Source organism: Equus asinus, chromosome 20 (genome assembly GCF_041296235.1).
Source record: "Equus asinus isolate D_3611 breed Donkey chromosome 20, EquAss-T2T_v2, whole genome shotgun sequence".
In the NCBI taxonomy this organism is placed as follows: domain Eukaryota; kingdom Metazoa; phylum Chordata; class Mammalia; order Perissodactyla; family Equidae; genus Equus; species Equus asinus.
The window spans coordinates 30,255,734-30,283,465 of NC_091809.1; the positions used below are offsets into that span (position 1 = coordinate 30,255,734).

Sequence of the window (27,732 nt, forward strand, 5' to 3'; positions counted from 1 at the left end):
ACATGGAAATTCTCCAGGATAGACCAGATGTTAGGTCACAAAACAAGTCTTAATAAATTTAAGAAGATTGATATCATACAAAGCATCTTTTCTGATCATAATGAAAATAAACTAGAAATCAATAGCAGAAGGAAAACTGGAAAATCTACAAACATGTGGAAATTAAATAAAGCATTCTTAAACAACAAATGGATCAATGAAGAAATCACAAGATTTCTGATACCAAAGCCAGATTAAGACACTACAAGAAAACTAGAGGCCAATATCCCTTATGAATATTGATGTAAAAATCCTCAAAAAAATATAGCAAACCAAATTCAATAGCATAATAAAAAGATGGCCAAGTGGGATTTATTCCTTGAAGGAGAAGATGGTTCAACATATGAAAATCAACCAGTGTAATACACTACATTAACAAAATAAAGAAAAAAGCCACATGATCATCTTGATTAATGCAGAAAAAGCATTTTACAAAATTCAACACTCTTTCATGATAAAAACACACAATAAACTAAGAATAGAAGGAAACTACCTTGACATGATAAAGGAAATTTATGAAAAGCCTGCAGCAAACATCATACTGGATGGTGAAAAATTGAAAGCTTTTCCTCTAAGATCAGGAAGAACACAAGGCCCCCTCCTTTTACCATGTCCATTCAGCATAGTACTGGAAGTCCTAACCACTGCAATGAGGCAAGAGAAAGAAAAAAAGGCAGCCAAATTGGAAAAGAATAAGTAAAATTATTTCTGTTTGCATATATCACAATTTTATTTATGTAATTATTTTTATTTATTTATTTTTTGGTAAGGAAGACTTTCCCTGAGCTAACATCCATTGCTAATCTTCCTCTTTTTTTTCACTTGAGGAAGATTAGCCCTGAGATCACATTCATGCCAATCTTCCTCTACTTTGTATGTGGGATGCCTCCACAGCATGGCCTATGAGTGGAATAGGTCCATGGCCAGGAGCCAAACCCTGGAACCTGGGCCTCCAAAGTGGAGCATGTGGAACTTTAACCACTTGGCCATGGGGCTAGCCCCTAATAATTTTATATATAGAAGACTACAAATATCCCACAAAAAAATCTATTTGAATTAAAAAATTCAGCAAAGTTGTAGGATACAAAGTTGACGTGCAAAATCAGTTGTGTTTTTAAACACAAACAATAAATAATCAGGAAAAGAAATTAAAATAATTCTACTTATAATATCATCATAAAGAATAAAATACTTAAGAATAAACTTAATCAAGGAAACAAAAGACATACACTGAAAAATTACAGAATATGGTAAAAGAAACTGAAGAAAACACAAATAAATAAAAAGACTCCCATGTTCATGAATTGGAAAACTAAACATTGTTAAGAGAGGATGTCGATACTACCCAAAGCATTATAAAGATTCAGTGCAATACCTATCAAAATCCCAATGATGCTTTTTGCAGAGGTAGAAAAATGCATCCTGAAATTCATATAGAGTTTCAGGTGACCCCAAATAACCAAAACAATCTTGAAAGAGAAGAATGAAGTTGGAGGTCTCACACTTGCTGGTTTCAAAATATATTACAAAGCTGCAGTAACCAAAAGAGCATGATAGTGGCATAAAGACAGACATGTAGACCAATGCAATAGAATAAAGAGCCCAGAAATAATCCTTCACGTATATGGTCAAATAATTTTTGACAAGGGTGCCAAGACTACTCAAATGGGGGAAAAAATGGCCTTTTCAATAAATAGTGTTGGGAGAAGTGGCCATCCACACACAAAAGAATGAATTTGACCCGTACCTTTATACCATATATAAAAATTAATTCAAAATGAATCAAAGATCTGAATGTAAGAGCTAAAACTATAACACTCTTAGAAAAAACATAGGGAAAAAGCTTCATGATATTGGATTTGGCAATGATTTCTTGCATATGACACCAAAAGCATAGGCAACAAAAGACAAAATGGATAAACTAAACTACATCAAAATTCAAAATTTCTATGCATCAAAGGACACTATCAACAGAGTGAAAAGACAACACATGGAATGGGAGAAGATATTGGCATATCATATATCTGATAAGGGAATAGTATTAAGAGTATATAAACAACTCCTACAACTCAACAGCAAAAAGCCCAAACAACCCGATTAAAAATGGGCAAATGACTTGCGCAGACATTTCTCCAAAGAACATACACAAATGGCTAATACATACATGACAAGATGCTCAACATCGCTAGACATTTGGGGGATGCAAAACAAAACCACCTTATACTAATTAGGATGGCTACCATTAAGAAAAACCCCAGAAAATAATAAGTGTTGGTGAGGAAGTGGAGAAGTTGGAACTCTTGTACACTGCTTGGGGGAATGTAAAATGGTGTAGCTTCTCCCCCAAAAAGTGTATGTCAATTCCTCAAAATATTGAAAATGGAATTACCATATGACCCAGCACTTCCACTTGTGGGTGTATACCTAAAAGAATTGAAATCAGAGTCTCAAGGAAATATTTTGGCTACACTCATGTTCATAGCATGAGTGTTGTGGTATACTCATGTTCATAGCAGCATTATTCACAAAATCAAAAAAGTAGAAGTAACCTGAGTCCATCAAGGGATGAATGGATAAACACAATGTGGTATATATGTACAATGGAATGTTATTCAGCCTTAAAAGGAAAGAAATTCTGCAATATGCTACAACATGGATGGACCTTGAGGATATTATGCTCAGTGAAATAAGTCAATCATAAAAAGACAAATACTGCATGATCCCACTTAAATAAGGTACCTACAGTAGTCAAATTCATTGAGAGAAAGTAAAATAGTGAATGATCTGGGCTGGGGGTAGGGAGGAATAGACAGTTATTGTTTAATGGGTAGAGAGTTTCAGTTTTGCAAAATGAAGAGTTCTGGAGAAGGATGGTTGAGATGGTTGCACAACAATGTGAATGTACTTAATACTACTGAACTGTACATTTAAAAATGGTTAAGATGGTAAATTTTATTTTATGTGTATTTTAGCACCATATAAAATAATAGTAAAAAGTCTATGTAAATATATATTTCACTTTTACTTCTTTAAAAGACATAAGATTGTATAAAGTAATGTGATAACACTGTATTTATTGAGTTCACAATACGGACAGATGCAATATACATATGATAATTGCATAAAGAAAGATGGAGGATATTGAGGTATACTGGAACAAAGTTTCTATATTTACCACAATTAAGAAGTAGATTATGATTAATTAAGATGCATATTGAAATACATGGAGTCATCACTAAGAAAATAACACAAAAATGTAGTAACAAAATCAAGAGGAATTAAGTATACACTAAAAATTGCTTATTTAACACAAAAGAAGACCATAAATGAAAAACATAGGAAAGAAAAACACGTGTCACACATAGAAAACAAATACCAAAATGGCAGATGTGAATTCAACTATATCAATGAGAGCATTACATGTGAATGGACTAAATACTCTAATCATAAGGCAGAGATTGTTAGATTAGATTAAAAAAGAAGATCCTATTATATGCTGTCTATAAAAGACATAGTTTAGATTCAAAGACACGAGAGTTTAAAAGTAAAGGGTGGAAAATATATGCCATTAAAACAGTAACTATAAGAGAGCTGGTGTAGCTATATTAATATCGGACAGGGTAGACTTCAAGAAATATCACTTGACATAAAGAGGAACATTTCACAAATATAAAAGAATTAATTGATCAGGAAGATATAACAATTTTAAATGTCTATGCATGAAACAAGAGTCCCTAAATACATGAAGCAATAACTGACAGAATGAGAAGGAGAAATAAACAATTCAACAGTTGGAGATTTAAATACTCGACTCTCAATACCTGATAGAAAAAATAGACAGAAAGTCAACAAGAGTATAAAAAACTTAAACAACACTACCAACCAGCTTGACATGATAGTGAGAGAACAACCAATGACAGCAGAATACACGTTCTTTGTAAGTACACTTGGAATCTTCTCTAAAATAGATCACATGCTATACCAGAAAACAAGTCTTAATAAGTTGAAAAGAATGCAAATCAAACAAAATGTATTCTCTGATCACAAAATAATTAAATTAGAAATCAACAACGTAGAGATATTTGGGAAATCCCCAAATTTGAAAATTATTTGAAAATTAACAACATACTTCTAAATAACCTATGGATAAAATAATTTCACAAAGCAAATTAGAACATATGTTAAACTGAATTCATCTGAATATACAACTTATGGAATCCAGCTATAGCTATATTAATAAAGAAATTTTTCTCTTTAAACACTGTTTTTAAAGAAGAAGAAAGATCTAAAGTGAATAATGTAAGTCTCCGCCTTAGTAAGCTAGAAAAAGAAGAGCAAACCAACCCCAAAGCAAGCAAAAGGAAAAAAAAAATGAAGATTGGTTTAGAAATGAATGAAATAGAAAACCAAAAAATGACAGAGGGGAAAAAAATAGGGAAATTCAATGTAAACAAAATGTCGTCTTTGAAAAGATTTAAAAAAATGACCTTTTAGCTAGGATGAGCCAGAAGAAAGAAAGAAGACACAAATAACCAAAATCAGAATTGAAAGAAGGGACATCACCACTGACCCTACAGGTTTTGAAAAAGTTCTATGGGAATACTACGAACAGCTTTATGCCAACAATTAGACAACTTAGATAAAATTTATCCATAGCTTCAAAACAGTACCTATCAAAATTTCAGTATCATATTTTTTAGAAATTGCCAAGCTAATTCTAAAATTTACATAGAACTTCAAAGGACCTAGACTAGCCCAGAAAACTTTTGAGAAAAAAAAGATTTAAACTACCTCACCTGAAAACTTACTATAAAGCTATAATTATATAGACAATGCGCTACTGGTGTAAGGATAAGCATATAGGTCAATGGAACAAAACTGAGATACAGAAATAAGCTCTTATGGTCAACTGAATTTCAACAAAAGTGCCAAGGCAATTCAGTGGGAGGAAAGGATAGTCTTTTCAACAAATGGTCCTGGAATAATTATACATTTATATGCAAAAATAGATATTCACATCGTTACTCATGCTATACACACAAAAATAACTCAAAATGGACCATAGGCCTTAATGTAAGAGCTAAAATTATAAAACTTCTGGAAGAAAATACAGAGAAAAAAATCTTCGTGACCTTAGAGTTTTAAATATGATACCAAAATTATACCCCATAAAAGAAAAAAATATAGGATTTGACTTCAAAATTAAAACACTTTTCCTTTCAAAAAGAGAAAACTATTAAGAAAATGAAAAGACAATCCACAGATTGGGAGAAATATTTGTAAATCATATATGTCATAAAAGACTTGCATTTAGAATATACAAAGAACACTTACAACTCAACAAAAAGAAGGTAAGCAACCTAATTAAAAAAAAAAAGATTTGAATAGATATTGCCCAACTAAAATATATATAGTTAATAAGCACATGAACAGATTATCAACATTATAAGTTATTAGGAAAATACAAATTAAAACCAAATGATATACTTCTTTACACACCAACTAGAATGGCTATGATAAAAGAGACAGATGATGCAAGTGTTGTGAGGATACGGAGAAACTTGAAACTTCATACATTGCTGGTGAAAATGTAAAATGTTACAGCCTCTTTTGAAAAAAGCTTGACATTTCTTAAAAAATTAAATATATATCAAATATTTAAAGAAGGATTATTACCCATCTTTGGCAATCTCTTTCAAAAAATAGAAGAGAAGGGACCATATCCCAACTCATTCTATGAGGCCAGTATTACCCTGATACAAAAACCAGACAAGTATATCACAAGAAAATAAAACTACAGACCAATATCTCCCACACATATAGATGTAGAGTCCTCAACAATTACTAGCAAACTGAACCCAGAAACATGTAAAATGGATTGTATACTATGACTAAGTGGGATTATCCCAGGAGTGCAATATGGGTTTGACATCTGAAAATCAAAAACTAATATAATACACAATATTAATATAATAAAAGACAAAAACCATATGATCATCTCATTTAAAAAAAATGATTTGACAAAATCCAATGCTTTTTGATAAGGAAAACACTCAAAATCTAGGAATAAGAAGGAAATTTCATCAACTTGATAAAAGGCATGTACAAAAAACCATCATCTAACACCATACTTAATGATAAAAGACAATGCTTTTATCCTAAAATCAGGAGCAAGAAAAGGATGTCTGCTCTCTCCAGTTCTATTTAACAATGTATAGCCAAGGCAGGTAGGCAAGAAAAAGAAATGAAAGGCATCCAGATCAGAAATGAAGGAGAAAATGATCTCTATTTGCAGAAGACATGATCTTTCATATAGAAAATTCTAAGGAAACCACCAAAAGACTATTACAATAAATGAATTCAGCAAAGTTGCAGGATACAAGATTAATATCAAAAATCCACTATATTTCCATACACTAGAAATGACAAATCTAAAAATGAAATTAAAAAAAGAATTCCATTTACAATAGCATCAAGAAGAATAAAATAGGAATAAACTTAACAAATGAAGTACAAGATTTGTACATTGAAAACTACGAAACTTTTTTGAAAGAAATTACAGAAGATTTAAATAAATGCAAAACCACTCCACATTCATGGAATGGAAGACAACGTTGTGAAGATGACAGTACTCTCCAAATTGATCAACAGATTCAATACAATCCCTATCAAAATGCCATCAGGCTTTTTTTCTTTTTGCAGAAATTGTCAGCTGATCCTAAAATCCACATGGAAATGAAAAGAACCCGCAATAACCAAACAATCTTAAAAAGGAACAAAGTTGGAGACTCACGCTTCCTAATGTCAAAACATACTACAAAATTATAGTAATCAAGACAGTGTGGTATTGGCATAATGATAGACACATATATCAGTGTAAAGGAATTGACAGTCCAGAAATAAACCCTTTCATTTATGGTTAATTGAATTTTGACAAGGGTGCCAAGACAGTTCAATAGAGAAAGAAATTCTTTTCAATAAATGGGCTGGGACAACTGGATTCCACACGCAAAAGAATGAAGATGGACCCCTTACCTCACACCATATACAAAAATTAACTGAAAATGGATTATAGGCATAGATATAAAAGCTATGACTACTAAACTCTTAGAAGAAACATAGGAGTAAATCTTATGACCGTGGCTAGGCAACAGTTTCTTAGATATGACACCAAAAGCATGAACAACAAAAGTAAAAATAGATCAGCTAGAGCATCAAAAATCCATTGTGTGTCATGAATGATGACTTCATTCATCATTTTGTTCTTCAAATAAGACCATCAAGAAAGTGAAAAGACAACCCACAGAATGGGAGAAAATATTTGCTAATCATATGTCTGATAAGACACTTGTGCACAGAATATATAAAGAACTTTTACTTACAACTCAATAATAAAAAGACAAATAATTCAATTACAAAATGGCAAAGGATTTAGATAGACATTTCTCCAAAGAAGATATACAAATGACCAATAAGCACATTATGCTTAGCATCACTAATCGTTAGGGAGATACAAACTAAAACCACGAGATACCACTTCATATTCACTAGAATGGCTAAAATATGACTGACAGTTTAACAACAATGTTGGCAAGGATATAGAGAAATTAGAACTCTCACGCATTCGTGGTGGGAATGTAAAATGATGCTGCCATTTAGGAAATGTTTTGACAGTTCCTCAAAAATAGAGTTATTATATAACTCAGACGGTTAACACAATTAATTACTTACATGCAAATTAAACTATTCTTAGTTACCACTATATCTCCATTCGTCTGGCTAAAGTTAAAAGAGTGACAATACCAAGTGTTGACAAGAATATATAGAAACTTCTATTTTCATATATTGCTTATGGGCAGTAATTGGTACAACCACTTTGCAATACTTTTGGTATATACTAATACTAAATATATGTAAAGCCTACTCCCTACCACTTCCACTCTTTAGTATGTATATACTCAGAAGATTTAGGGCTTATGTCAACCAAAAGATAGGTATAAGAATGTTCATAGCAGCATTATTTTATTTTATTTTATTTTGTTAAAGATTTTATTTTTTTTCTTTTTCTCCCCAAAGCTCCCCAGTACATAGTTGCATATTCTTCGTTGTGGGTCCTTCTAGTTGTGGCTTGTGGGACGCTGCCTCAGCGTGGTTTGATGAGCAGCGCCATGTCTGCGCCCAGGATTCGAACCAACAAAACACTGGGCCGCCTGCAGCGGAGTGCGCGAACTTAACCACTTGGCCACGGGGCCAGCCCCACAGCAACATTTTAAAAAACACCAAACTAGATATAACAAGAATGTCCATCAAGAGTACATTTGAGGGGCTGGCCTGGTGGCACAGTGGTTAAGTTCACACATTCTGCTTCTCGGCGACCTGGGGTGCACTGGTTCGGATCCCACGTACGGACATGGCACTGCTTGGCAAAAGCCATGCTGTGGTGGGTGTCGCACACATAAAGTGGAGGAAGATGGGCATGGATGTTGGCTTAGGGCTGGTCTTCCTCAGCAAAAAGAGGAGGATTAGCAGTAGTTAGCTCAGGGCAAATCTTCCTCAAAAAAAAAAAAAAGAATACATTTGATAAATAGTTTGTGTTGTGGTAATACAATGGAATACTAGACAAAACTTATCTACGTTGATACAAGTCAAAATGCTGGTCACCTTGTGGGAGAGTATTAACTGGGGACCTGCTGGGGTAGTAGAAATGTTTCGTATGCTGATCAGGGTGGTGGTTAAACATGTACATATGCGTGTGTGTGTGTATGCGTGTGTGCTTAAAAATTTTTCTGAGCTGTCCATGTATTTTTATATCTTACTGTATGCATTTTATAACATGGAATTAAAAAAGTGAGAATAGATTTATGTCAGGATGTACAGCCTAGAAACTTATAGAAATCTTACTTCTGAAGTAACAACAAGTTTGAAGGGATAGGGGAGGAGATGGAATTTCCCTGAGTATATTTTTTCATGTAGTTTTAATTTTTGAATCACATTAATGTTTTAAATATCAAAAAATAAAATATCAATAAAGATGGAAACAATTTTTAGGGGTTAGTGGCAGAAACTGAGATGTCGACAAGTAATTTCATCTTCTGTTTTACAACTTCCAGTCTTCCTTGGAGTTAGGTTGGGATCATATGACTGGTACTGGCTGAAAAGCTTCAAAAAGGAGACTTTGGGCTGAAACAGAAGAGCAGACTTTATTCCTTCCCTTGCTTTGGCCATTATGGCGATCACATCCTGAGACGTGGAGCCAAAGGACGGATCCTGGATCTCTAAGTCACCACGTGGAGCACAACTGCCTTAAAGAATTATTCAACTTGTATTGGAGTTTTTGAGAGTCAGAAATAAAACCCTTTTGATTTGAGGACTTGTTTGTTGCCTTAGCATAGCCTAGCGTTTTCCAACAGATAGAGAAGATGTAAAATTGAGGTGATTTGTTGAGAGTGAGGAGACGTAGTGACTATATTAGGGGAATTGGAGAGAGTGAGATAAAGGTTTTCTATACACTTCAGGAGAATGGGAACGAGAACATTTATAGAATGTTAGAGCTAGAAGAAAACTAGATACATTATTCTATTCTTTTCATTTTGAAGACAAAGATACTAGGAGATACCAGAGAGATTAATGATTGGGTCAAGGTCACAATAACAATTAGTGGTAGAGACAGGATTACAATCTAGGTTTCTGAGACCTTGAGAAGAGTCTCAGGGTTAGGCTGCAACTACTTTTGAGAGCAGCTAAACATTTGCTTAGGGTCCCTTAGGATATTTTGAACTTCCTTCAGTTTCCTGGTGAAGGATCTAGATGGGAAGAGCAGCTATCTGAGCCCCCAATTCTGAACCCACAACATAATCCCTTTTTCATTTCCAATTTACTGTCTTTCCTCTTAGGCAGTCCACTGTGGGTGACTTGAAATAATCAGGAAATATCTTTTACAAGAAATGGCACTTTCACTTTTTACTCTATACCTCTTATTGTTTAGATTATTTTCTTTTCTTTTCTTTTTCTTTTTTATTTTTTTAAAGATTGGCAACTGAGCTAATAACTGTTGCTGATCTTTTATTTTTTCTACTTTTTTTCCCCAAATCCCCCCAGTACGTAGTTGTACATTTCAGTTGTGGGTCCTTCTAGCTGTGGCATGTTGTTTGGATTATTTTTTATGATTCAAATCACTTGTGTAAACAAAGTAGACAAAAAAATAAAATGTCCTTATTGAGAATTTTGCTCCCCTATCTTTCATGTTTTTTGGGTGGACAAGCTCTTTCTCCTCCCACGTGTAAGAATAAGACTAAGAAATGCTTGTGGCATTGTTTGAATGAATGTCTGGAGGGCCCAGGTCGTTTTTAAAAATGACAGATTTATTTATACAAATGTGTTCTTTTGATTTATAAAATCTCTTTCTGCTTCAGCATTGCTCAAGACTGGGTGACCACCCGCAAGTCCTCCCCCTGCCCTGAAAAATCTCTATCTATGATCTGGGTAACTTCCCCCTTGTGTCTTCCTCTGGCTCCACTGGCTATATCTGATCCTTTCCTCCCAGCCCCTCATCTCTCTACTTCTGAGCTATGACCACCGCAGGTAGACACTTCCCGACCTCTCTTTTCCATCTCCACTCTGACCCTGGAGATTACAGGAGGTCATTGTCACATCATCATTGGCCAGCCAATCAGGTGGGCACTTCCCTTCAATGAACCCCTTGTTCCAGAGGAGTTCTCAGGCAGCTTCAATGGAAGGAGGGAGCCAAGAAGGAGGCCTGGCATAAGTCCAAAGATGATCATTACAACATGGATTGTGTACATTTTTTCCCGGAAAGGTGTGGGGTTCCCCTTCCCACCAAAAATCAGTTCGGTAAGTGGAGTTGGTGGTAGACAGGTGGACTTGTTTCTCATGTATCTTCTCCCTTCGGAGCCCCCTGCTGCACTTCCAGAGAGATCTTACAACATATAACTTTGGACAAGAATGGAGGAGGGGGCTGAGTCTCTAGGTGTCCTGAGGGCATCAATTTACCAATTTGTTGCAGGATGTTGAAGTTGTGGAAAGCGAGGCTGTGTCTGTAGTACAGCACTGGTTGAAAAAAGTGAGTACGATTCCTCTATGACTCAGGGTACCCCAAATTCTACAGAGCTGCCCTCTAAGGGGCAGGGATCTGGACTCCCCTCTCCCTAGAGCCAGGAAACTCAATCAAGTTTATCGCCAAACACCCTGCCTAGAGCTGTGTCTAACTCACCAAATGGCCTAGGAGATGCTGGGGCTTGTGTCCTTGTAAAAGATGTGTTGGAATACGCTAGCCTGGTCCTGTTTCTCGAGCATACTGGAGGCAGAGTTTCAGACCCGTTGCCCCCAGCTGCAGAATGTCTCAGGAATACCTTGGGATAGGGCCGGGGACGTAGTGAGTTCCTTGGAATTCCACGGGAGGGTAGCCATAAATGAGCTGATTGCAGCACCTGTGAGGTATAGAGTGTATTTGTGGACACTCGGCATGTGTGTTGTGGTGAAGAGGAAGGAAAAAGAGGGAAAACTGGAGATCAGATACAGAGTGCCACTTTCAGAGGGAAGTTACTCACATTTCAGACTGAAGAAGAGGCTTCCCAGGACATAAAGGAGAAGATGTCCACCAACGGCCCTCCCACCCATGGCCAAGATGTACATGTGACCAGAGATGTGGTAACTGAGAGTCTGAGACAAACCATTCTGGACCTGTGCGGGGAGTGGGGGGAGGTGGGAGGTCATACTGCAACGGGTCTTGGGCAAGTGGGCAGAACTTGTCCAGGAGGGGCTCCATCCTGGCCAGGGGGTCCTTGCTCGCAGTACTCATGCAGACCCTACTTGGATTTCGTAGGTCAAGCACCATCTCTCAAAGTCTAATTTGTTAGCAAACCAGAGTCAAGAGGTCCTGGAGGAAAGAACAAGAATCCAGTTCATAAGATGGAGGTAAACATCTCATTTTTCCTGAGCCAAAGTGTGGGGAGGGAAGGGCAGAGAAGGCACAAGCGCCCTCTTCAGGATTCCTGGACAAGACAGACCCCAGCTGTTCTTCTCTAGAGATGTAACTTCTTTGGCTGAGGAATTCTTCAGCCTTACTTTGGGGTCTTAAGGGAATATTTTTGCTATCTTGAAAGCCCAGCTCATTGCTAAATTTTAAAATGACTTGAGGGGTTGGAAAACTGGGCTTGCTCACCATTTCTTCAGTGCTTCTGAATAAATTTCAGACTTCTGTTATTTTTGCACTTGGTTTCTTAGAAGTGGCTGCACTTTAAAGAGCTAAAGGAAAATAAGCTCTTAAAATGCAAAAGCCAAAGCCCTCATCTGCCACTGAGGTATGTGGAGGTTTCTCAGCGCCCGAGGGTGGAATTCTGGGCTCCACACGAGGGGGCTTTGAAAGCCCCTCTCTGTGTCTGCTGGAGCACAGAACATCCCCCTCCACCTTTCCTGGTTCTAAAGATGCTACGACTCAAGGTGGAGGGCGCTGGGTTTGGAACTGGGCTCACTCTCTCTGGCAGAGCTTCCCTATTTCCTTTCAGGGATTTGTGCTCACTTGGGGTCTCTTTTCCAAGTAGAAGAATTGTGGGATTAAACTGGGCCTTTGCGAAACTGTGAGGGAGCCCCCTCTAATCTCTGTCTTCTTCCTGTCCGTGTTGCCATCGCCAGCTTTGCTCTCTTCTATCAAAGAGGATATATTTCTCAAGAAATGTATTTGTGCTTCAGGATATCCAGTTTTCACATGGGCATTAGCATTTTAAGACAGGATTCAAATGCTCAGTGATTAACAACAGGAAGGGATAATTCATGGAGGAATTTGAGACCTCCCTGGGAAAGATTTTTGGGCTGGGGAAACCTTCCAAGGTCCCTGAAGTCATAAACGTTGGTGACTGTAATCCAACCACCGCCCTCCACAAGGGGGCTGGTCCGTCCCGAGTGGCTGCACTATGGAACTCGAGATGTCGCAGTTCCTTGGTTTAGATAATGTGAACATCATCTTCCGACTTTCTTTCCCGCCCCTCCTGCTTTTTTCTCCTCAAATCCCCCCAGTACATAGTTGTATATTCTAGGTGTAGGTCCTTCTAGTTGTGGCATGTGGGACGCTGCCTCAACATGGCCTAATGAGCCTTGCCATGTCCGCGCCCAGGATCATTACCCTGGGCCACCGAAGGGGAGCACGCAGACCTAACCACTCGGCCACGGGCCGGCCCCCAACTTTCTTTAAACCTTAGCTGTGCAGCATAACTAAGTTAAAGCTTTAGAGCCAAGCTACAGGAATCACCGTCAATCGTCTATAAATAATTTTTCCACTCTGGATTTTCTATGGAGGTTTTTTTTTTAAAGATTTTATTTTTTTCCTTTTTCCCCTCAAAGCCCCCCGTACATAGTTGTATCTTCTTAGTTGTGGGTCCTTCTAGTTGTGCATGTGGGACACCACCTCAGAATGGCTCGATGAGCAGTGCCATGTCCGCGCCCAGGATTCGAACCGATGAAACACTGGGCCGCCTGCAGCGGAACGCGAACTTTACCACTCAGCCACAGGGCCGGCCCGTCTATGGAGATTTTGAGCCAATAAACTCTGCCTGGTTCCCCCTACAATCCATTGGTTTTGGTACCCTCCTGTTAGTTTCAGTAGGTATAGTCTGTAGTCAGGGAATACATGTCCCTTTATTAAGCATCAATGAGTACTCATTTATTTGGTAGATGTGTGCTGACCATCTGATGTTTGCTAGGCCCTCTGGAAGATAGAGAAAAGGATAAGATGGAGTCCCCAGTTTCAAAGGGATAAAAGTTAACTAGGTGGATAAGGTGTGTGAATATTAGAGAAGTCATGAGGAATACCTGTGAGAGCACAGCATGGGAGACCCAGGGCACACGTGTTCTAGGCGTTGCCACCCAGGGTACTCAGAAGAGCTTTCTAGGAGGACATTTGCTTGGACTGACCTATGAACTGGGCTCTGGCTAGAAAAATGGGAGCCAGGAATGGGGCCCCCCACAGATTGCAAGAGCCTTGGCAACTTGGTCAGTCCCATCTGGCTTCCAGGGCCCAGTGCTGTGGCCTCCCGCCCCCTTTCCACCTAGGGCTGGGGTAATCTCTCCCTCTTGTGGAATGCTTCCATGCTTTCTTAGCTCTCTCTTTGGGCACTAACCCAGCCTCGCCTTGGGTGGGTGGTATTTGTGAGCACATTTGTCTTGTTAGAGGCAGCATCAATACTGTCTCCACATTGAAAGCCCGAAGCCCCTAGAAGAAGGTGTTATCCAGAGAAGGCAGTTTCAACAGACACAGACACAGGGCATTCAGTGGACAGGCTGGTTTTGCTAGAGTGGAGGGTCTGTGGGAGGAGAAGGGAGTACAGAGTTGGGAAGGACGCGAAGCGGACCATAGAGAAGAAGGCAAATCCAGCATGGTGAAATAAAACAGAAACAGCAGCAGCCATGAGGTATCTGTAGCTTCTTTGTGACAGAGTTTTCTGGAAGTATTTCTAAATCCTAGTGAATATGGCACAATGTTGATCGTAAAGAGCTGATCTCCAACGAGGTTGGAGAGGCATTCAGAAGGGGCGAATTCCACATCTTACAGGTCCACTGACTGCTGTGTAACTCTAGTAAGGGTGCTTAACCTCTCTGTTTCCTTGACTCTCCTTAGGACCATTTGCTACCTGCTCAAGATTATCGGGTGGCTCAGGGGTACTTGGTTAGTGAAAAGAATGCTTTGTGCTCCTAATACAAGAAGGGTGAAGGAGCAGCTCACAAGTCAAGGCGACGGAGTCAGAACTATTGTTCATATGATTGCAGCTCCAGCAGTTTCACAATGCCTAGTAAGAAAGAGACTCAGGAATCCCAGTGTTTGAATGGTGTTTTGCAGCCATACCCGTATCTTCCAAGTGCCAAGTGAGGTGAGAGACGATGTTCTGCGAGAGCGAATAGAGCAGGTGAGACAAAGGTAAGCGTTTCGGGACAAGTTGTTTCATCTTCCTGATGGGAGGTAGGGGGGTGAGGCGGCTGCTGGCTCTTTTCTGTGGGTCTCCCTTAGCTCCAGCCCAAGCCTGGGGCCTTTCTGGGCTGAGACCCTCTTGGCTGGACCCTGCTCGTAGGCCCAGATGGGGCGAAGGCCCAGGCACGGGCCCTCTGCCTGGCCCAGCTCCGTGCATGGTCTGGGGAGGTCTGCCCCTGCAGCCTCCCTGCGGCTCCATCCCTGTCCTCTGTCCCCCGAAGCATAAGCCGTCTTACGGACGAAGCATCTCAGGAGCTTCGCAACAGAACTTCCTACTCTGACTGCTAAGAGCAACAGGCAGGAGAGCAGCAGGTGAGGGGCCGGGCAGAGAAGATGGTGTCCTCGGCTGGGAAGTGTTGTGCTGGGGTGAGGGCTCCATGAAAAGGTTTAGCCTTTCCCTCTTGGTGAGGGGCTCCACTGGGCCATTGGGGGTGGGGGAAAGGCAGCTGCCTTAGGCCCCTGCGAGGCTTCTCTTAAATTTCTTGAAGGACTCAAGGTCAAGTTCAGAGTGGCCTCTCTGACTGTTTCAACTGTAGTGTCATAGACCAGTGCTTCTCAGTCGTCTCAGGCCTTAAGGTCACGTGGGGATCCTGTGTGAGCAGGCTGTGGTGGGGCCTGCATTCTGCCTTTCTCATGCTCCCCAGCATGGCCACTGCTGGTCAGCTGACCCCTCTTTGAACCACAAGATTACCAGCACTGGAGTCAGGGGCCAGGGGGCATAGGTTTTGGCCCTGTCACGAATTAGGGCCATAACTCTGAGTCACAGAGCCTCTTGGTCTGCACTTGTTACCAGTGGTCATAACAGTGGCTGTTCACGTGACTCTGGAAGGTGGCAGGCCAACGATAGATGCTGCAGCCACAGGAGCTGTCCATTCAGGACATGGTTACTGTACCCCCACCAGGGGCGCAGGACCAACTTGGCTGTCATGGGGGTGCTGATGGAGTGACTTACACACAGCTCACTCCCAGCATGCTTAAAGGAGGGCCATGGAGATGTATATAGGCATTTATCAAACACTTATTATACGCCAGCTTCTGCACAGGCACTGTGTCAAGGTTTCTCATCTGATCCAAAACAACCTTAAGAGGAGGGCATCGTTCATGCCCAGTATACAGACGGCAGAGGTTAAGCCAAGCCTTGGGAGCAGATTCTGGGTTCCAGTCCAGCTCCATCATGGGCAAGTTACTTTATGCCTCTGTACCTCAGTTTCCTCAGACTTCAGAACGTGGTTCTGAGGGCGATGGTGTTCAGCACATGGTACGTGTCATGTCAAGGGCTTGCTGATATGAACAGAGATGAGGAATCTGAGGTGCTTGCAGGGCCTTCTGAAGTTGGGAGAAGCAGAGCAGGGCTTTACTCCGGGTTCTGTCTGACACACTGCTGCCCTTTCCTTCCCTGGGTTTTCTGCTCTCTGCATCCAGCTCTATGGATGTCCAGCAGGCTTAGTCACTGTCAACCCTGCCTCTTAGCTGTCCTACATTTCTGTGACACGCCCCTTGGGCATTCCTCTGCTTTCCAGGTTGATGTCCTTTGGAGTCAAGGAGCAGCCTGTGTCAGAAGAATGTCCATCCCCCTTGACCTGCGAGCGACACCTGGGCAGAGAGAATCCAGTGGGTGAGCCCTTCCTTGTGACAGTGGCAGCACTGGAATCTTTTTGCTGAATTGCTAATAAAGAGCCATGCTATTTAACCACCATCCTGGCCTCTGGTGTGAGTGCTCTGCCATTCATGCATTCATTAGACCACCAGACCGATGCCATTCACAGATCCATCAGACTCAGCACCTCAGGGGCGGCCTCTGGGACACAGCATGCAGGCCCGTGGGGAGACCACACCAGGCCACCAGAGCACTGTGTGATGTGGGCTATGCCCAGTGATCCTGGAATGCTGGGGGTGGCACAGGGGGCAGGGGAGGGGACTTCCTGAGGGAAGCATGGCTTGTGTGCTTCACTCAAGTATTTATCTTCATTTATTCCTTCTCTAGTGCTCTTGCTTTCTTTATGTCGATCCAATTTTCTGACCTGTATCTTTTAACCTCTCTGCAGGGCTTATTTCTTGCAAGGTAGGACTACTGGTGACAATTTCCTTTGATTTTTGTTTGTCTGAGAAAGTATTTCGACTTCACTTCTGAAGGACAGTTTTGAAGGATGCAGAATTCTAGGTCTTTTTGTTCATTTTCTTTCAACACTTTGAATATTTCATTCCACTCTCTTCGAAGCTTGCACGGTTTCTGAACCCTCTCTGGGTAAGGCTTTTCTCCTCCGCTTTCAGGAGTTTTTTCTTTGTCTTTGATTTTCTGCAGTTTGAATATGATACGCCTAAGTGTGGATTTGCTGGTATTTACCCTCTTTGGTGTCGGAGCTTCCTGGATATGTTGTTTTGGGTCTGTCATTACTTTTAGAAAATTCTCAACTCTTACTTCAAATAGTTTTTCTTTTTTCTTCTTCTTCTCGTGTTCCCATTACTCTTATGTTACACTTTCTGTATTTGTCCCACAGTTCTTGGATATTCTATTCCATTTTTTTCATTCTTTTTTTTCTTTGCTTTTCAGTTTGAGAAAGTTTTGACATTTCTTAAAACTCACTGATTCTCTCCTTGGCTGTGACTAGCCTACAGATGAGCCTGTCAAAGGCCTTCTTCATTTCTGTCGCAGCGTTTATTATTTCTGGCATTTTCTTTTGATTTTTCTATGGGTTCCCGTCTCCCTGCTTACCTTTCCCATCCGTTCCTGCATATTGTCCACTTTTTCCATTAGAGCCTTTAGCCCATTTATCACAGCTGTTTTAGATTCCCAGTCTGATAATTCCAGCATCTCTGCATGTCTGAGTCTGGTTCTCATGCTTGCTCCATCGCCGCAGACTGCATTTTTACCTTTCATCGTACTTGCAAGTTCTGCTGAGAGCTGGCTGTGGTGTCGGAGGTAAAGGAGCCGCGGCAGACAGGCCTTCTCTGCGAGGGCGCCTATTTCCCCATCAGGAGCTGGGCTGTGTTTACTCCTTCCAGCAGCTGTGGTTTCAGAGGCTGAAATCTCCTTTAGCGGCCTTGTTTCTGTCCACCCTGTCGTCTTTGGGCCTCCCTAGTGAGCTCTCCTTAAATAGGGCCTGAGGCCTGCAGTGCTTCCTGCTGGCAGCCCCTGTCGTTGCACGGAGCCCTGCTGATGGGGTGGAGTGTGAGCGGAGGGGGGAGCGTCCTGTAACCCTCTGATAGGTCTCAGTTTCTTCATGACCTGTGCTCCTGGCCTGTGACCTTCACAGTGCTTCTCGGCTTCCCCGCCTCCCGCAGGAAGCAGGAGGGGCCACAGCGGCACATTTTCCTCCCCCAGCTAGGTGGGTTCTGACAAAATCATCTTCCTCGAGAGCAGGTCCTTGTTAAGGAGAACAAAATGCTCTGGACAGACTTTAAAATGGCTCTTTCCCCCTCCCCTTGCTGGAAGGAGGGGGAGATTTTTCTCTGATCTTCACAGGATCACCCTGTGAGAACCTGGTGGGGATCCTGGAGGTAACACTCAGAAAGAGGGGGCTCATCTGCGACTGGGCCTCCTGGACGGGCTGACTTTCAAGCTCGTCCACACTGAGCTACCAGCAGCCCCTCCCTTACAGGAGCTCAATCTCCTGCCCTGGTGTCCACGGAGAGTCAGCTCGGGGAGCTGTGGTGCTCTGTATGCACCTGTCTGTCTGTCTCTCCAGTTTCTGGGCCAGCGGTTTGCCCTGTCACCTCCGTTCTCTGAGGGATGTAAGAAGAGTCATTGGTTTTTGGCTTTTCTCACTGTGAGGATGGGAGTGACCACTTCCCAGCCCGTTGCACAGGAGACTGCGAACTGGAGGGCTCCTGCAAGTACTTACTGAGTGTCCATTAGAGTCACGGAGACACTCATGGAGCGCTTCCCACAGCGGGGCCCCATCCAAGCTCTTGTTCCAAGCAGATGCCATTATCATCAGAGGGGAGGCAGCAGGGCACCAGGGGCTAAGCACCTTGACAGGGCCACTCTGCTGACAGAGGCGTGTCATAACCGAGCCTCGCTGCTGGCTCCCAAGCCTCTTTTCCCAACCACGCTGTTACAGTACACGTGGGCCCAGGGCAATAACCCACCCTCTCCTTGTCCTGGTGAAACTTTCATTTTGACGGGGGAGACAAGTTTTAAACAAGCTATTTATTAGTCACAATTTTCATAACTACTAAAAAAGGAGTACTACACATAATGAGAAATTGCTTTAATCAGAGAGGAAAACTGAGATGTATTTTTGACTATTTTTAATCATCGCCCCCATTTTACAGATGAAGAACTGGAAGTTCAGAGAGGTTAAGTAGCTTTCCTGATGTCACACAGCCATTAAATTTGAGTCCAGACAGTCTCATGTCAGAACCAATGCCCTTGTCACTCCACTGTAGTGCAAAGCTGGGGTGAAGGGTCATTTTGATGGTGGTGGTGAGCCTTGGCCAGCCAAGTGCTGTAAGAGAAAGGGGGAGGCTAGAGGTAGGACAGGTCCTCAGGCACGTGGCCCCCATTCCTAGTGGTCAGGAACGCTGGCACTTTCCCTCTCCATCACCTCTTCCTCCCAGCCTCCCTTTGCCTGCTTGCTCCAGAGGAGAAGAGCATGAGGAGGAGTTAAGCCGGCCAGGGCAAGTGAGGGCCTCTCAGATGAGGAGAGCAGCAGGGCGTGACAGAGGGAATGCCAACAGGCCCATCTGGCTGGACTGGAGCAGGAGGAAGAGGGGCCATGGAGGAGGCTGTTGAGAGGGGGTCAGGGCCAGGCCAGGTGGCGTGCAGACCTTGTTAAGGACCCCAGCCTGGCCTTCTCCTAGCAGAGACGGGAAGCGCAGGAATGCTGGAAGCAGGAAGTGATCATACATGTGCTGACAGACTGTGGGATGGGATGGGAGCACGGAGCCAAGGAGGGATCCCCTGGGGAGGTGAAGGGAGGTGAGAAGGGGAGAAGAAAGTTCCCGTGGGCACAGCTGGCCACGGGGCTTCCGTTTGCTCAACTAGGGAGGTTGTTCAGTTTGGGTCATGATTTGGATCCCTGTCGGTCATCACAGTGGTGACATCAAGCAGGTGGACAGACCGGACGCGGCTGGCAGGTGCGAGTAGGGTGGAGAAATGGCACACGTGAGAGAGCCTGGTGCAAGGAAGAGCTGGGCCATTTTGGGGGAAAGCTGCAGTCCGCATCTCCGTGGGAGGAGAGAGGTACAGAAGAGGTAGCGGGCCTTCCTCAGCAGTCCTGGAGGCACCTTTGCCCTCCCAGCCCCTCACTCAAGCTCTTGGGAAGGCAAAGAGCAGCTCAACGAGCCGAGCTCCCAGCTGCAGGAGCTCCTGTTCACAGTCCAGCAAAGGGACAAAGCCCTGTTGCTACCGGAACTGAGCGGCTGTTTTGCCAGGAACCACCAGATGGCGCCATTTCCACGCAAAAACAGATTTCCTGAAGGCGAGCTAGTCTCCTGTGAGTCACGTCCTCTGGGTGGCGGGATTTAGATTTTAGCAGCATTTGGGAAGACTAAACAGATGGAAGACCTCTGAGTATCTAATTTAATGATGAATACAGTTCACACCCATGTACATGAACTACACAGGGGCTATTTATTAAAATAAAACTTATTGATCACTTACACCCAGCACCGTGCTAGAGCATGGTCAATATCCCGTCACATCCTCAGGGAGTCAGAGTGGTGGAGGGCTGACATGCAAACAAATGATGCAATGTTTTGGGAAAAGAAACCAAAAGTGGACAAACGGTAGAGCAGAGGAGGGAGTGATTTTCGTCGCTTGGGGGAAAAAAGTTTCTGCTGACTTCCCAGCAGAGGAGACGTTTAAGCAGAAGCTTGGCCAGGCTCTGGCAAAGAAGGAGGGGTCTTCCAGGCAAAGGGAAGACCCATTTGGGAAGGCATGGAGGACGTTTAGGGAACCGGGCCTGGCCCTGGATGTCTGGAAGGCAGGGTATGATGGGGGGAATGGCAGGAGAGGAGGTTGAGAGGCACACAGGTATGGATCCTACAGGTGGGTGCAAAACAACCCACGAAAGCTGAGGGGAGGACCCAGAGGAAGGGAGGAGCCCAGTGTGCACTGCTGGCCAGGCAAGGCTTCCCGGGGGAAGGGAGACATGCATACGCTTCCACTTCAGGCACCTGGAAAAGAGGGGCCCGTCACACTCAGAAGGGAAAGGAGCCTACAGTTGGGGGCTGTGCTCTGGGAGGCGATGGCTGAGGAGCTCACAAGTCCCGTTCGCTCTCTCACACACAAACATCCGGGGTCCGGGGAGAGAGGGAGCCACATTAGTATTAGAGTCGCAGCTCTTTCAAACCTAGGGTGGAAATGAAATCATTAAGTGGCTCAAATGGAGTTTTGTTCTGTGCATGATTAACCCCAGGAGGGGAGTTTGGGAACAAATATGCCTGCTTTACCTGTATTACAGGGGGACTGAGCCACGGTAAATTAAAAGAAAATCACTGGCAAATTTGGGACCAGTCAGCTGTGACCAAGCCATTTGTGTAGTTAAATGGAGCTGAAAGAGCTAATAAAGGCTTTGCGGTCATGGATCCTTCCCGAGGAGAGGGGGAGCTGGGGGCGGGGAGCTGGTCCGGGCTGAAGCACGTGGAAGCCTCACCTGGGACTTTTCCGTGGTTATGGTGATGGCATGGGGGGCGCTGGCCTGCTGTCATCCAGGTGTGTGTCATTTCCTAACAGGACCTTGTTAACTCTAGACAGAGACAGCGAACCAGGGCCAGCCTCAGCCCTCTGGTGTCTCAAATAAGACAGACTCTGTCTAGACAAAGACCAGCCTTGGAGACAGAATCGGCGCCTCCTAAGTCTGTCACCGCAGAGTGAGGTGCGAGTGGGGGCTCAAGATCAAAGCTCTCTAATGAAGGGCACCAAATGTTGTAGGGACTCCCCAGATGAAGACCCAGCCAGTGCCCTGGGGTGTCCACCCCCAGAGGAGAATGTTAGGCACCAGCCAAATGCAGCATATGAAAATGCGACAGGCTGCCCTCAGAGGGCCGAGGGTGCTGGGCGCAGGGCGAGGCGGGGAGAGGACGCGCGGCGGACGCGCTGCCCGGGCGGGCGAAGGGGCGGCCGGGGAGGAGGAGCGAGGGCAGCCGGGGCCTGCGCTCTAAAGCCGCGGGCACGGTCTTCGGGCTCTGGGACTCGGCGCCAGAGCGGCAGAGGCTGCAGCGCAGGGAGGGCGCGCGATCAGGAGGACACGGGGCCCGCAGCCGCGCCAGGACCCTCTCGGGGGCGGGACTTACCGGCGGGCGCCGACGGCGCAGCCGGGACCGGCTCTGCTTTGTGCCCTCACCTCCCCAAGGGCTCTGACGCCCGGCCTAGTTTATTTAGTATGTGCCCATGGGGCCGCCACCCCCACCCACGACGAGCTGCTGCTCCCCAAGGCCGGGGGAGGGCCGGGGCGGACGGGAGACCCCGCGGAGCCACCAGACGCGGTGTTCGACGGGCTTTGCGAGTACTTGGAGGCTCCGCCGCGAGGCTCGAAATTCACTTTCCATCTTGAGGGGAAAACAAAGGCAGAAGAAGGCAGCAGCTGCCCGGGAGAGTTCGGGAAACCTCGCTCCCGGCCGGCAGAGCCGGGATGCAGGCGCGCCGATGGCCCAGGGGACGCGCCGGCCTCCCCGCGCTCCGCCCCGGTCCCCTCCCCCCCCAGTCCACCCCCCCCCCCCGCCCCCACCGGCTGCCGTCCCGCTGTGGGACATAGGCGGTTCTCTCCAGGAGAGTGGAGCCCAAGGCCTGGGCCGGAAGATGCCAGCCCGCGGGCTCGGGTGGGGTGGGGTGGGGTGGGGTGGGGAGCCCGGCCTTCGAGGGGAAGCCGGCAGGGGCGGGGTGGAGCAGCCCGGGTGACTGTCTGTCCCCCTCGGCCCCGCCCGGGGCGCCCTCCCCCTGCACTGCCGGTCCCGGCTCAGGAGACCCTGGGGGAGAAGGTGCTGGCGGTCTCGGCCTCCGGCCTCCTGCTGTCGTCGCCTGGCGCTCCCCTGGGGCCTGAGGCAGCCTCCGCCCTTTCGGGCCCGGCGTTTGGGGCATTCCACGACGCGTCTCTTTGAGGGTGGGCCTGCAGGGCCCGCCAGTGAAGGCGGAATGGGTGCTGCGAGGCAGGGTCCCTACATGAGAGGCGGTGCAGGGAGGCCAGCAGCCACAGCAGTGCCTGCCTTCTAAGCGGGATGCGTGGAACGCTCGTGAGAAACTACAGGGGGCATGTTTTTGGTAAAGAGGGTGCATTTACCAGAAATGTGTGTGCACCCGTGTGCTTTTTCTGAGAGGCAATATAGCATAACTGCTAAGACCAAAGCTTCTCGCGTTAGACTGCTTGTGCTGGAATTCTGGCTCTACCATTTAGGGGCTGTGTGATGTTGCACAAGTTGCTTAACTTCTCTGTGCCTCAATTTCCTAGAGTCTTTGGGAAGATCAAGGGAGATGACCCCTGTAAAGTGCTCAGCACAGGCCTAGCACTTGGTAAACTCCCACCGATCAAAGCGTGGACCGTGATGGTGATTACACCCGGGAAGAGGCACCCGCGGAACCCCATTCTGACTGGGACGGATGGCTGGCTGTTACTCTTCTTCACATATTTCTTAAAATACTCTCACCAGCCCTTTGCAGTGGACGTTGGTGATCTGGTTGCTTCATGAAGGAATGCTCCGTCACTGCCCTCTGGGAGCTGATGCTGGAAGGTGAAAGATGCTGGGTGCATACAAAGATTCTGGGGGACCACAGACAAACATTCAGTGAAATTAAAACTACCAGGTGTGTATGGAGGGGGTGTGTTGTCAGAGCTGTGCTTAGTCCCTCTGCGAGGTGGGTGAAGTTTTCCTGGAAGAACCAGAGTCCCAGTTTTGCGGACTCTGCAGACATGCTTCCCCGGGCCTAGCTGGACCCCAGGACTCCCCTTACACCCTGGGGAGGGGGGCTTCTCTGGTTCTGCGTGCCAGCTCAGGAAAGCCACTGCTTCCTCTGGCCTCAAGCTTCCTTGGGGTCTGGGAAGAGAGGCCCTGAACATGGCCGGGACCAGAGGCAGTGGCATGGCATCTTGTGGCCAGTAGATGACACTGTTCATCCATTGTTGCCAGCACTGGTCCCTGGATGGTGCCCCTCCACCTCTTCAACCCCAAGCTGCTGATTTCTCAGATGTTTCCACCAGATGCGCTGCACACAACACCAGCATGCTCTGTTAGCATCCGCACTTAGCTCTTGTGTGTGTCATCCCGTGGGGCAAGTTCTTCTGTCCACTCAGGGGTCCTTGGTTTGGGAGTCATAAGGGGACATAGGTCTTAGTTTTGGGGGAGGAGGTGCCTTGCTCTCTCTGGCTGCAGGCAGAGGCTAAGGAGTGAAGTCCCCGTGCCACTCCACAAAGTGATAGGCCCTGCCTGCACACCACTCGGGGCTTCTAGGATGCCCTGTAATGAGGGGTGGAGTGGGGACACGCAGGGTGTGTGCAGACACAGGAAGGGGCACCACTGTAAATCAGCCCTGGGCTTCTGAGCCCCTTTTAGGGACCTCAGTCTTGTGTCCACTTCGTGCAGAGCTAGGAGTGAAGCAGTGCATCTCCAGCTTTGGGCATCAGAAGCCCACTGAAGTGTGAGGGTACTCACTAAAGATGGAGATTATTGAGCACCACTCTGATTTATTTTGGTGGGTAGGCTTGGGATGGAGCCCAGGAGCCTGCATTTTTATCAGACCCATCCAGGTGATTTTGAGACAGCTGTCCTCAGGCATGCGCTGAGATGCACAGGGATAAAAACTGCTGCCTGTTCTTGTAGAAGAGAACTGGGGAGACTCCAAGGTCCGAACCATGAGGAGAGAATTCTGCTCGCTTCAGCCTCTCCCTTCCTCTGGCCTCTAGGGTCATCTTTTGCCAGTTACCCCTGTGACCACCTCTGGGTGTCCTGCTCTGCTTTGGTCCGAGAGAGTTAACAAAAGGGAGAGAAGCAGAGAGAGCAATAAGCCCTGGAGGACAGTTGGCTTTACCCTGGAATCTCACTCACCTTGAGCCTGTTACACACCCCTCCCCTCTCCTGGCTCCCTCACCTTCAATCCCACTCATTTAGGGCCTCTTAGGTTTCTAGCTGATTCTGAGTTCTTCCTAAAGGGGGTTGGTTCTGCTTCCTGCAGGGGAGAGGCCTACCTGTCAGCACAGGGCTGGGCTTTCCCTGGGCCTTACACGGACAGTGTCAGCATTTCACATTGCAGAAACACACTCATATGTGTGTGTGTGCGTGCGTGCACTGTATGCTCGGTCTCCTATGGTCAGCATCAAATAACGCCTTGTGAAGTAAAAGAAGTAAAAAGGGTGGTTTTTTGAGTTTGCACCATTTTGGCTCTCTTTACTAGGACCCTTGCCCGACTTTCGGGGAAGCCGTGTGGGGAAACGGAAGGAGGAACGAGGTGGACGCAGCAGCACTGTGTCTTTCACTGCTCTGCCTTCACCAGCTGTGTGCCCATAGCTGAGCCACTTAACTTCTCTAGACTTGGCTTTCTGCACCTGTAAGATGGCAGTGTCCTCCTCTCGTGGTGGTGTGATGGCAGATGAGACGCTGTGTGTAAACCCCACAGCGCCGCACCTGGGTGGAGCTGGTGTCCGACGGGGTTGTCGGTCCCACTCTCTTCCCTGCACTCCCTTCCTCCAAGTTCAGAAGGGCAAGCCTTTGGGCAAGTCCTTCAGTAAGTCTAGGCCCCAGCTCCCCTCTGGAAAATGGGACTGTTGAAGCAGCCCCACCCGGAATTGCTCCTGGCCAAATTGTTGGGGTTGGGGAAGATGTTGTGATTTGATATTTCATTCCCTCCTGCTTTGGGGGCATGGCCGAGACCTCGCTATCTGACTGTTTTGTGCTCGGTCCAGCCCTCCGAGACCTGCCTGTTCTCTTACTCCTTGTGGGATTTGTGCAGCAGAACCTAGTTGGCCTGGCCGTGGGAGCCACCCAGAAGGCACTCAGTGGTTGTATTGAGAGAATTCAACCCTGGATTGACTATGTGGCCTTGGGGTCACGGGTAAAATGGAAATTACAATATCTACATGGCAGGGACAGAGCAAATGCATGTGTAGCTTCTAACAGCGTCCTGCACACTTCCTGCCCCAATAGATGTGCTGTGATTAGTACAGCTGAGAGCAATGGTAGATTTTCCTTGCCTCTTACTCTCAGGGGACTTCTTCTTCAGAAAAGCTGTGTTTGAATCTCAGCATCAACCACCCTGCGCTTTGGAGGAGTGGGGAGAAGGCTCAGAGAAGAATGTTGTCAATGGTCAAGCTTACGTTCCCGAAGGGCAGAAACGCATCATTTTTATTTCCACAACGGGAGAGAAGAAAGCTACAGTGAGGGTCACGGTTGCCTTCCTGCCCCCAAATCTGAGACCCTCCCACTTTCAGCCCCGTGAGCCCAAAGAGTTTGTATCAGGAAGTTTGGTTTGGATGACTAATATAACCCCCTCCTCCATAATCAGTTAGGGGGCCGGCGTGTATGTCAGTAATTCTCATCATAGTGTCTATGCATTTCTGTGCGTCCAAGAGTTATTTTAGATGATGAGACGGGACTGCCAGAGTTCACCTGCGTGCAAACCATCCCACATAGGTGAGGCCCCTGCTTTGCTGACGCATCTGTGGAGCTCACCTGGTGGCTTATTTCTCTCTCATGCAGCTCTGCCTGGATCTTCTGTTCTTCAGGCTGGAATGCCTTCCTTGCCCCCTTTCTCTGTTTTGAGCATTCTACTCACCCTTCAAGACCCAGCTCAAACGCAGCATCCCTGTGAAATATTTCCTCTTTTCTCCTTGCTCCTAACTTGCCAACAAGGGTCAAGTTCATTTCCACATCTCACTGTCTATATCTCTGTTTAGCTTAATTTCTTTTTACATTATATTTTTAAATAGTTTTTTCTTTTTCATTTACGGGCCTGTCAGACTTGCTAGATTGTAAGATGCTTTAGGGTAAGATCTGGGTCTTGTACATCTTTAGTGGGTGCTCAGTAGAGGCTGAGGTGATTCATTGTAGCCTAAACCACCCCATTGAAATGCAAACTAATTTTCCAGGTTATGTTCTCACTCCCAGGCTAACATAACCACCCCCATCACTAATACTTACATCTTCCATGGCTCACCACTCCCACCCTCAATCAATGTCCACACTTTGTTGTAAAAACTGTGTTTCTTTCCCTGGATGGAGTTCTCTCCTGGGTGCATGAGGCCCCCTGAGATGAACCCTGGCTGCAGAAAGCATCTTTCCAAAGATCACTCGGTTCCTATAGTGATTAACAGCCTCAGGGCGATCCTTTGAGATTGCTATTTATGCTTATTACTGAACACAAAAGGCCTTTCAAGGGAACACAAAGACAGAGAAAGGACAAGCATAAAGCAGCTTTCATAGACTTCCTCCCCTTGTGAGTCTCTCCTCTCTCTTTCTCTCTCTCTCTCTCCACAAATCACCTTTGGCACACAGTCTCCATCAGGATGCATGCTCCATTGCTAGGAGTAAACTCTTACCCACCCTTCCTGATGGGGGTACAAACAGAACCATTACAGGTGAATCTCCCACGCATACAGTGGTGTTTGGCAAAAGGGCAGAAGAATTCCTCCACGGAAGGGTCCTCGGTTAGGGGGTCTTGTGCATTTTGGTCACTGGATCCTGATCCTTGAGTATGAGCCCAACGTCTCTCCTGTTTTCTGAACCATAGGTCACCCCTAAGTGCTGCTGGGATGTGGGTGAGTAGCTGTAGGAGAAATGGCTTCCCT

The 27,732-nt window shown here is 45.5% G+C and overlaps 2 protein-coding genes across 2 annotated transcripts in view; both read left to right on the forward strand.

Moving 5' to 3' along the window:
• The window catches only part of IGSF9B (immunoglobulin superfamily member 9B), a 100,000-nt gene extending 88,305 nt beyond the window's left edge, over window positions 1–11,695 (forward strand). Inside the window, exons 21-22 of the mRNA XM_070489895.1 lie at window positions 11,063–11,119; window positions 11,614–11,695. The gene's annotated coding sequence lies outside the window, so the exon portion shown is untranslated. The remainder of the gene's footprint in view (window positions 1–11,062; window positions 11,120–11,613) is intronic.
• Window positions 10,350–16,672, forward strand: SPATA19 (spermatogenesis associated 19). The gene is made up of 7 exons (XM_014862750.3): window positions 10,350–10,890; window positions 11,063–11,119; window positions 11,614–11,706; window positions 11,882–11,973; window positions 14,888–14,965; window positions 15,238–15,328; window positions 16,537–16,672. Exons 1-6 carry the CDS (start codon window positions 10,813–10,815, stop codon window positions 15,302–15,304), a joined length of 465 nt encoding a protein of 154 aa, XP_014718236.1. The 5' UTR covers window positions 10,350–10,812; the 3' UTR covers window positions 15,305–15,328; window positions 16,537–16,672.
• Window positions 16,673–27,732: the final 11,060 nt, after the last annotated feature.

What these genes read in the sequence shown, in the direction of transcription:
- SPATA19 (XM_014862750.3), top strand. Translation starts at nt 10,813, where the DNA reads ATGATCATTACAACATGGATTGTGTACATTTTTTCCCGGAAAGGTGTG. An exon ending in TACATGTGACCAGAGATGTG is followed by an intron (nt 11,707 to 11,881) that starts GTAACTGAGAGT and finishes TGGATTTCGTAG; the next exon opens with GTCAAGCACCATCTCTCAAA. An exon ending in ATAGAGCAGGTGAGACAAAG is followed by an intron (nt 14,966 to 15,237) that starts GTAAGCGTTTCG and finishes TGTCCCCCGAAG; the next exon opens with CATAAGCCGTCTTACGGACG.